At 46.4% G+C, this 10,723-nt stretch overlaps 2 protein-coding genes across 2 annotated transcripts; both read right to left on the bottom strand.

The window, feature by feature from the left end:
* Window positions 1-1,292: 1,292 nt before the first annotated feature.
* LOC103274509 (keratin-associated protein 29-1) lies at window positions 1,293-2,258 on the bottom strand. The gene has a single exon (XM_008071953.1). The coding sequence runs from the start codon at window positions 2,256-2,258 to the stop codon at window positions 1,293-1,295; it is 966 nt and encodes a 321-aa protein (XP_008070144.1).
* Window positions 2,259-8,482: 6,224 nt separating this feature from the next.
* Window positions 8,483-9,886, bottom strand: LOC103274507 (keratin-associated protein 16-1). Its single transcript, XM_008071952.1, has one exon. It carries the CDS (start codon window positions 9,884-9,886, stop codon window positions 8,483-8,485), a length of 1,404 nt encoding a protein of 467 aa, XP_008070143.1.
* Window positions 9,887-10,723: the final 837 nt, after the last annotated feature.

The raw sequence follows: 10,723 nt of genomic DNA, 5'->3' as shown, positions 1-10,723 counted from the left end.
TGAGGAAGAACCCTGTACCATTGCAGCAGGAACGCACCATAAATCTTCTTCTAAGATTTCCCCAAAGGAAAATAAATCCCTGTTGATCCTGGATGTTAGGTCCCTGTCTGATACATAATTGGCAAATATTTTTTTCCTATTCTGTGGATTGTCTCCCCATCCTCTTGATGCCAGGAGAGGGAGGAGAGAGGGCATGTGATATCACAAAAGGTGCCTGTTCCTAAACCAGGGGAAGTGAGGAACAGTTGGAGGCCCAAATTTCACCCACATGTAGACTACTCATGTACCTAATCCTGACTTGTACCTCACATCTCAATAACAAAATAAACAGAAAAAGAAGAAAAGAAATCCAACCATTAAAAAAATATGTTTAGGATCAATATCTAAACACTAGCAATATCAAACTCAGTCAGACGTTCCCTTCAACTAATTGTTTTTACAACTGTCTCTTAAAATGTCAAAAACACAGCCACTAAACAAACTGCCAAGAAAAAAATTCTAAAAATTTTTATTTTATTTAAATTGACCATTAGGTGACTTGATTGTTAAAATCTGTCTGGAGTGAATCAACCCTAAGCTATCCTCCAGGGCCAGTATGTCATGTTTATTTTAACCTATGACTTTCCTGAACCATTTCTGTTGTTGGCTTCCCAAGTCTATTCACTATGGGGAAACTGAGGCCACTCAGATCAAAGGAGCTCTTGGTGGTGAAAAATCTAGAAGCCAGTGAACTGTTTGTCCTTACTCCCTTCCGGCTTGAGCATCTATCATTCTAGACACCTGTTACCCTTGCAGACTAGTGCACACCTACTGACTTAGAAGGCCCAAAGTCGCTGTTTTCAGATGTGACTGGAAGGAAATCTGCATGGGGTGTACACAGGAATGAAAGCCAGAAGTCTTATTCGTTACATTTAACCAGTCATATATTTTATTAGCAATTGGCAGCAATGGTGTCTTCTGCAAGACCAGGCAACATCAAAAGAAAAAAAAAACAAGAGAGAGTTTTGAAGTGAAATGAATTGACAACATGCAAGCTACAGTGTGGACCATGCTTGCTAAGAGGTTATCCTTGGTTAAGAAGGATCTCTTGATGGCCACACAAGTCCCCTGGTCAACACCTGGAAGGGATGTGGGGCTGGACTCTGGGCGAAGTGAGAAGGCAGGCTGGATTTGTGCTTGGTTGCAGGCAGGCAACCACGGGGTGGCCGTGCATTTGTAAACAGCTGCAGACCCTCAGAGGAGGCGTGACGAGTGCTCCATCAACCAAATGGTGCCTTACAGAAGCTGGACTCCTAGCTGGGTTGGCAGCAAGTTGGCAAGCCATTGGAGCCACCACTGGATGATTTGCTCAGACCTGTCACACAGCAAGCTGATGGGCAGGAAGAGGATTTGCAGCCACTTTGGTTACAGGAATTGGGTCCGTCACAAGCTGGTTGACCAGAAAGTACAGTGGCACAGGAAGCTGGTCTGTAGTTAGCTGCAGGCAGGCCGATGAAGCCAAGGTTAGGAGCTGGTTGGGTGTGAAGTAGATGGCAAGAGGAAGGTACGCAGCAAGCAGGACTGCAAGAGCTGAACACACAAGTCGATGGCTGACAGGGAACGGGTATGCAGGGAACTAGTTGACACGGCTTGAAAATGTAGCAGATGGGTTGATAACAAGTTGATTTCCAGGGTTGGCCTTCACCCCTGACTGGTTGACATGAACCTCCTTGGCAGCAAGCTGGTTGGCATGGACTAGCTGCACAGATGATTGGTGGGCAAGAGGTTTCAGGGCAGGAAGTCACTTCAGAGCAGGATGGCTGGCAGGATCCAGCATCACAGCAGACTGATTGGCCACGAGCCTCCTGACATGATCCAGATATGCAGACAGGTTCCTGGCAGGAACTTTGTGGGCCAGGACTGGCATCGCAGCCCTTTGCCTGACGACCAGCAGATTCCAAGCAGAATGGCTGGCACAAGCCTACAATATGAGGAGATTGACCGGTGCCGGCTTTGCGGGAACACATGGGCTGGCAAACAAAACCCACACAAGAATTTGCTGAAAGACAGGCAGACTGACATGAAGCAGGCTCACAGCCACTAGGGGTGCCGCTGGATGGCTGGTAATTTCCTCGGCATGTGACCAGTTGCCACGTTCTGCTCTGGCAGGAACTGGGCAAACAGATAGCACATCGGAAGCTGTCTCCAGTCGGGCAGGTGGAGATGGTAGGCACAGTTGGAATGACGGTGGCATTTCCAGGGCAACAGCTGTTGGCCATGGTGCTCGTGCTGACCTTGCTGGGAAGTTGCAAACTCAGTATACCTGAGTCTGAAAGACATCCAATACATAGGGGCTTTTATAGCCCTTCATGAGGGGTGTTGGCATGACATATAGCATCTTTTCTTGTTATTGTTTTTACTCATTTGCATGCAAACCTCTGATTACCAGGCTCCAGGAGCCTGAGAGATGTTGTCCCAACTTTGAAAATGTGTCTGTTGAGTTGGGATTTGTTGACACTTCTCCTGCTGTGGGATGAGCTGTCTCCTTTACAGGTTGTTCTCCAGCCTTTTCTGGCACTAACCTCTCATCAGGAGGCCTCTGAGAAGCCAAAACTACCCTGCTCTCCCTCTAGGAATGCAGCCCTGAGGAAATGAAGCCCTGACCCAGTTGGGGGAGGGAGTGTCAGAGACTGGGGAAAAGAAAATTAGGCAGTAGAACCCAAGGACACTTAAGTGCCTCCACCCCTTTCTAGAACATTCCCACTTGGCTTTCCAGAAACTCAACTTTACTAGTACTGTTATACATAATAACAATAGAAATGGCTCTCATTTACTGCATGCTTACTATAGACCAAGACCTTGACAGTGGTTTTCATTGACTCTTCACAATGACCTCAGTTAGTAAGTATAGCTGTCATTGCTATATTAGAAGTGGCAAAAACTAAATATCAAATAAAACCTAAATAAGATTTAAAACAAAGTTAAGATTAAAATGTAAAACTTCAAGCTTCTGCAAAGCCAAAGAAACCATCAAGAGAGCAGGGAGACAGCCTACAGACTGGGAAAAAGTATTTGCCAACTCTAGGTCTGACAAAGGTTTAACATCCTGGATCTACAAGGAACTGAAACGTACTGAAAAGAAGAAAACAAACAACCCCATTATAAAATGGGCAAAAGACATGAACAGACACTTCACAAAAGAAGACATTCGAGCAGCCAACAAACACATGAAGAAATGCTCAACCTCACTAATCATCAGGAAGATGCAAATCAAAACCACACTGAGATACCACCTAACTCCAGTCAGAATGGCAATTATCAACAACTCAAAAAATAACAGCTGCTGGAGAGGGTGTGGTGAAAAGGGAACACTTCTACACTGTTGGTGGGAGTGTAAACTAGTGCAACCTCTGTGGAAAGCAGTGTGGTGATTCCTAAAAGCTCTAAAAATTGACCTTCCATATGACCCTGCAATCCCCCTACTGGGAATATACCCTGAAGAACACAAATCACTCTATAAAAAAGATACCTGCACATGTATGTTTATCGCAGCATTGTTCACAATAGCAAGAACCTGGAAACAACCATGCTGCCCATCAAAAGAGGACTGGATTAAAAAAATGTGGTACATATACACGATGGAATACTACGCAGCCATAAAAAAGAACAAAATCATGAATTTCGCTGCAACCTGGATGGAACTAGAGTCTATAATACTGAGTGACCTCTCACAAAAACAAAAATCCGAATATCACATGTTCTCACTCATATAATGGACCTTGAACATCCAATGCAATACTATGAGAAAATGACTGATGGTACTGGGAAACTATGGGGGGGAGGGGGATGGGATTAACAGTAGCAAATATCTGTCGGGGGATGAGAAAACACTTCTTATCTACAGGGTGCCTGAATGAAACGTCATTGTACACCTAACCCTTAACTGTACCCCACAAAACCATAGTAAAAAATACTGATTAATGAAAAAAAAAATGTAAAACTTCATTGACTTTTTTTGGAAAATTAAAAATCTGTCCAAATTGGCTCCTCTCAAGAAGAAAGCAAGAGGAAAAAAAGGAGGGAGGGAGGGAGGGAGGAAATGAAAGGAAAGGAAAGAAAGTAAAGGAGAAAAGCATAAGTCCCAGCCTGGCCAACATAGTGAAATCTCATCTCTATAAAAAACCAAAAACTTAGCCGGGCATGGTGGCACACACCTGTAGTCCCAGTAGCTACTCAGGAGGCTGAGGCAGAAGGATCGCCTGAACCCCAGAGGTCGAGGCAGCAGTGAGCCGTGATCATGCCTCTGCACTCCAGCCTGAGTGGCACAGTGAGACCCTGACTTAAGAGTAAAAAAAAAAAGCAGAAGTGGCAAAACCAACTCAGATAGTTTAAATCATGTTCCCCAAATTATGCAAGTGATAAGGGGTAGAAACAAGATTCAAGCCTAGCTTTGGCGGACCCTAAGCCCCCAATCTTGACCACTTGTTAGACCTCCTGACTTTGGGAGATGTGGGGGGAGCTCTAACAGGGTTGACAAAGGTTGCTGTGTGTACCCAGCACAACCCCATGAGCAACTTGCACAGGCCCCATACTGGGTTCCTCTGCCCACTCCAGTGACCATCATCATCAGCAAGACCAAACTGGTATAAGTACTTCCCTCTACTTATCTTCATTCCAAAAGACAGTGTTTTCATTTGGAAATTTTTTAAACTGCAAAATATTTCATCAGAAAGGATAAAACTCATACAGTGGAGTCAACAGCACATGAATCCTAAAAATACAAAATCACAGCAACCAGAAGTGATGAAAGATGTCACTGCAAAGTGGTTTTAGCATCAAACCGACGCCTTCCGAGAGGAGTTCATGAGGGGTTTTCCTGACTCTTCTTTTTTTCTTCTGGGCTTGTCCTGGCTCAGCATCACCCGCTCACATCCTGGCCTGGTCTGTGCTGGAGGCGTGTGATGGAGTGGGAAGATCATGGCTGTGGAACCAGACAGGGCTAGCCTTAATTTCCGGTTCCACCCCTCACTCACTCTGCTGGACACGTTCAATAATTACCCAAGTCTTTCAAGGTACTGAGGTTTTATCAACTGCATTGCTGTTTCTTGAGGTGTTTTTATCTTTTTTTTTTTTTTTGGTTGTCTCAAAAATTATTAAAAATACTGGAAATCCTGGGAGATGCTTTGCAAAGTGCCACCTACAAAGTGCCTTCTCCTTGGTACCCTCCTCACCCTCATTTTACAAAGAAGAGAAACTTTTCTGATCAGAGCAGTGTCTGAAAAACCTTCACCTTTGTCACTGAAATGCCTCCTTCCCTGCCAATGGTTTCCATGTCACATCACGGATCACTTATTTTGCCCTCCTTCTTGTCTCTATTCATGATGGCATCTTTCAAGGAGTAGGGACCCTGAATACTTACACCCCAAAGATCTCCATCGCCCAAGAGGAAATGCTTTTTGTCTTACCGAATAAGTCAGTCAAAATGGGAACATGAATACATTGAGAAACCACATTAATGTCCATGTGAAAAAAGGTGCCAATATCATGTAGCAGTTTTATAGTTTTAAAGCAATCCATTTTTACAGCCATTTTTCTCTAAGTGTTTCTGCTCTTGTTTCCTCTTTAAGAAAACTCTCAACAGAGAGAACATTCATTTTCCTGTGGTTCAAGATGCTAAAGATACCTAGTGTGTCACCAAAGCCATTTTGTAACCACATCAAGAAATATGGTGAGTCATTAAAAAAAAGATAGGCATTGGAAAGATCTGTGTTTAAGTCATTTGTATATAACTTGCTAGCTGTGACAATCCTGAATTTTGTTTATCACTCCTTTTATATTATATATTATATATATGTATGTGTGTGTGCATGTATACTCATACATATGAATGTGTGTGGTTTTTGAAATGTAGATACTATAAATATAATCTATAAAATAATCTATAAATATTGATAAAGATATATGATTTTCTGGAGCCTCTTTATATCAATTAACACTATGTTAGGGGTTCATCCATTATGTTGTTTCATGTAACTATTGACCAGTCATTTTCACTGTAGAATAATATTCCAATGTGTAGAATAATATTCCAATGTGTGAATATACCACAATTTACTTGTCTGTTGACCCTGGGTTGGCAGGAACCAGGCACAGTGCAGACAGCTGAACAGCAGCTGGGCTCATGGACGACTGACTGGCAGCAGCTGGGCACAGAGAATTGGTGGGCAGGAAGTAGCCTCACAGCACCGGGTTGGCAGCAGCTGCTCACAGAACAAGAAGGCTCACACATGACAGGCTCACAGCACAGGGGTTGGGTGCAGCTGCTCACAGGAACAAGAAGGCTCATATTTGGATTATTTGTCCTTCAGCTTCTTTATCTTATATAGAGAGGAGAAAATAAGAAAGAAGAAATCTTACCTCTCAGAATTGCTATGATTTACATAAAACAAGTCTAGTGGTTGGCACCGAGGTTCAAAACCCTGACCAACTTCTCCCTTATCTCTAGAAGGAGACAGAGATAAAGACAAGTGGCCTGATGAGACAGTAACTCCAACACCAATGAACAGGATGAATTTTGCTTTTGACCTCAGTGGCTTTCCAACAGTGGCAATTTTTGGACTCTCAGGGGATGTTTGACAATGTCTGGAGATACTTGTGGTCCTTTGAGTGTAATGTTCAAGGGATGCAACTGGCACCTAGTTAGTAAGAGCCAGAGATGCTGCTTAGCATCCCACAATGCACAAGACAGCCCCCACAACAAAGAATTACCCATCCCAAAACATCAGCAGTACCAAATTTGAGAACCCCTGGCCTACCCCTCACTGTGTTTGTGATGCCCCGAGCTGCACCTTGAGGACAAGGGATAACCTTTCATTCTGTGCACTAAGTGTAGGAGGTGACTGCTTTGAAGAGACTTTTCTTGGAGATTGTTAAGAGGACATGTACAGAGCTTACCCAAAAAATGCCTTGTAGGAACCCAAACAACATAAGGAAAATTCTCATTCAAAAAGTCTAGGCTATCCAACATGCCTATTGAAAATATGATTCCCACTTGTTTTTATCCCACTGTGGACCCCAAAGCCATTGTCCTCCTTTCTATATGGTCTATATCTATATCCATGGTCTATATCTAGGACCATGTTCCTCCATTGAGTTCTCCACTCCAGGGCCAGAGGGATATTCCAAAAGCCAGTGCTCTCCTGGTCACTGCCCTGCATACAGTCCTTGATGCCCTCTTGTCAGCACTGCACCAAAACCAAGTCCCTCTGTCTAGCATACAAGGCCCAACATGGGCCAGTCACTGTGTGCTATCTGACCTCAGGGCTCATTACTTTTCTGAGGACAACTCTGCCCAAACATTGTCTAATGAGCAGCTTGTGCTCATTCATTTGAACATGTTTCCTCTGCCTAGAAAGCTCTTCCTTCTCTATTTGTAACTGGTTAATTCCTACTTCTGACTAAAGACTCAGTGGCAACATCACATTCCCCGAGCATTCTTTCCTGGTTCCCAACATGCCCTGCCAAGTTCACAGTGCCTTGTGCTCCAAGTACTTAGCACAGAGGAATGTAATAATTGTCTCATTGCTTATCTGTGTCCCTTCCAGAGAGTGAGCTTCTTGAGAGCAGGGACTGAGACATTTTTTTCTTCATTTGATTCCTAGAGCCTAACACAGTCCTTGGCACCAAACAGCTATCTAATGATATTTGTTGGGTGGATGCATGGATGGATGGATGGATGGATGGATGGATGGATGGATGGATGGATGGATGGATGGATGGGTGGGTGGGTGGATGGATGGATGGATGGGCAGGCAGATGGGTGGATGGGTGAATGAGCGGGTGGATGGGTGGGAGGGTGGGTGGACAGAGGGATGGAGACATGGAGGGACAGAGGGAAAGAAAGATGGATGGATGGATGGATGGATGGATGGATGGATGGACAGATTGGTGGATGAATAGGTGGATGAGTGGACAGATGGGTGGATGGTGAATGGAAGAAAGGAGAGAGAAAGGGATGAAGGGAGGAAGATGCTCTCAAAGATGAAGCAAGCCACTGATGAGATTTTGGCATTAACAGGGGAGCAATGAGAACACATGTCACTTCAACTTAGCCACTTTTATTGGACAGTTAAATGTTTTTTACCACATTGAAGAAGTTCCCCCAAGGAACACAAGCATACACAGTGAGGGAGTACATACATGAAGACAGAAAAAAAAATTATGCCAGAAGAGAGACTGGAGAGGTTGTGGCAAAGTGGCTCTCCATGGCTTAACATTAGCAGAAGACAGGAACCCGGGATGTCCCCCTCCCAAAGCCCAGTAGACCTTCATTTGGACCTGAGGTACTGACATTTCTGAAGAGTTCTTGGAAGCATAAGCAGTGGACGAGTAACAGTGCAGAAAGAAAAACTCCTAGCTAAGTCATCATGAGCTTGGAAAGGACAGTTGAATGTCCTCTCTAGCTGGTAGATTGCTTTATAGGCATTAGGGAGCTGAGGCCGGTTCAGCAGTTGGCAGGCTTGCTGGCAGCAAGCTCACGGGTGGCTGGGCTGATGGGTTTGGCCTCAGAGGGCTGGCAGGGTCCCTCCTCTGAGACTTCTGCCTTGCAGGGGCTTGAGTCGGTGCAATCCAGCTGGCCTGAAGTGGACTTTTTGCAATCCCGTTTGCAAGCATTGGACTCAGCACAAGGCTGGTGGGAGCAGACAGGGCGGTAGGAGCAGGAAGTGAGGCAGGCCGGGCGGCGCAGGATGGAATAGCACGGGCGGTAGCTGGCAGGACGGTAGGAGATGGATGTCACGTACGGCTGACGGTAGGTGATGAGCCCAGAGCAGACAGGGCGGCAGATGGGACGGCAAATTGGGCGATAAGAAACCGCAGCACTGCAAGGCTGTTTACAGGAACTAGGTATGTAGAAGGTCCGAGGGGGTGTTGGGCGGCAGATGGCTGATGCAGAAGACCCTGGACGGCAGCAGAGAGGTCGGCAGGAGGTAGGTGGGCAGGAAACTGGCTCGGGGCAGACAGAAGGACAGCGCTTGACTACATAGCAGGTAGGTTGGCACGGGCTGGACACACAGACTGCTGGGGAGCAGGAGCTGGGCTCAGAGCAGAGGGGTTGGCAGACACTGGAGATGCAACAAGAGGGCTCTTGGCAAGTGCTGGGGATGCAGGGTGGCTCGCAAGGACTCTGGACACAGCAGACAGGGCGGAGACAAATGGGCTCACAGACCAGAGCCACACAGGCAGCTGGCTGGCAGACGCTGGGCTCAGAGCAAGGTGGCTCACAAGGACTGGGGTCACAGCAGACAGCCTGGCAACTACTGTCCACAGGGCAGACAGAGGGACAGCAGCTGGGCGTCGGGCACACCGGCTGACAGCAAGTGGGCTCACAGACCATGGGTTGGCAGGAACTAGGCACAGTGCAGACAGTTGAACAGCAGCTGGGCTCACAGACGACTGGCTGGCAGCAGCTGGGCACACAGAGAACTGGTTGGCAGGAAGTGGCCTCACAGCACACGGGTTGGCAGCAGCTGTTCACGGAACAAGAAGGCTCACACATGACAGGCTCACAGCACACAGTTTGGGTGCAGCTATTCACGGAACAGGAAGGCTCACAGATGGTGGTCTCGCAGCACACGGGCTGGGCGCAGCTACTCATGGAACAAGAAGGCTCACAGATGGTGCTCTCGCAGCACATGGGTTGGGCACAGCTGCTCATGGGACAGCAGGGCTGGCAGCACTGTGGACCACAGCTCGATGACCCGCAGCTATCTTGACAAGTCACCAGCTGCCACGTCTGGCTCCGGCAGGAGCTGGGCAGGCACACAGGCCCTCCACAGCTCACCTCAGTGGAGCAGAGAGAGATCGCTGGCACGGAGGGGCATTTTCTAGCATAGCAACTGGCAGACATGGTGGAGGTGCCTGTGTGTCCTTGTGGGAGCCGAGAGGTCGCTGCCTGACTGTGACAGCTCCCCGAGGCCCTCACTTTTATACTCCCTCCCTGTTTGAGGCTCCTGCTTCTTTTCCTTATTGCTGTTTGGGCCATTTGGCAGGGGAACATCTTATTATACCAACGTTTGTTGACCTGGAGGCTGTTTATCTACCCATAAAGAAGCTGTTTATTTATTAACATACTAAATTTGGAATCCTCTGAGCTACAGGTAGTGTTGAAATAAGCATCCTCACCTCCAAGCTGGACGCTCTATATTTCTGAGCATCATAACAGGGAAAGAAGAATGAAACTTATCATGCATCCACCTGGTTTTCTGTGTGTGACCCTGGGCTGGGCACAGGGGATGCCGCATACAGAAGACCTTCTAGCCCATTCTCTTGGATCTCACTGTCTAGTGGGCAGGCAAATTCGCTGCAATGCGATGATGAGTTCAACAACAGACATACAGGACCAGTAGAGAGGAGCAGTGAGGAAGGCAGTTGGGAGTGGGGAACGTCCTGGCTGAATTTTTGTTCGTTTTTTTAAAGAAAATGTCTGCGCTTATTTTTATTTTTAAATTTTTTTTTATTTTAAAGATGTGAGGTACCATTCAGAATTAGGTATGCAACTGATGATTGTACAAGTAAAATTTGGGTCTCCCTTTGGTCCCCACGTTGCCTAGTTTGAGATCACATACCCCTGTTGATGCTACATGTCCCCCCTCCCTCCCCTGGCAGCATCCTGCTACTGCCAACTCCTTTCTTTCTTTCTTTTTTTTTTTTTTTTGAGTTGGAGTCTCACTCTGTCACCCAGACT

The sequence above is a fragment of the Carlito syrichta genome, unplaced genomic scaffold, assembly GCF_000164805.1.
Source record: "Carlito syrichta isolate Samal-C Ts95f unplaced genomic scaffold, Tarsius_syrichta-2.0.1 Scaffold314793, whole genome shotgun sequence".
Lineage (NCBI taxonomy): Eukaryota > Metazoa > Chordata > Mammalia > Primates > Tarsiidae > Carlito > Carlito syrichta.
This window is presented reverse-complemented; position numbering and strand designations above follow the sequence as displayed.

Coding starts and splice junctions, on each gene's coding strand:
- LOC103274507 (XM_008071952.1), bottom strand. CDS start 9,886: ATGTCTGCCAGTTGCTATGCTAGAAAATGCCCCTCCGTGCCAGCGATC.
- LOC103274509 (XM_008071953.1), bottom strand. CDS start 2,258: ATGGCCAACAGCTGTTGCCCTGGAAATGCCACCGTCATTCCAACTGTG.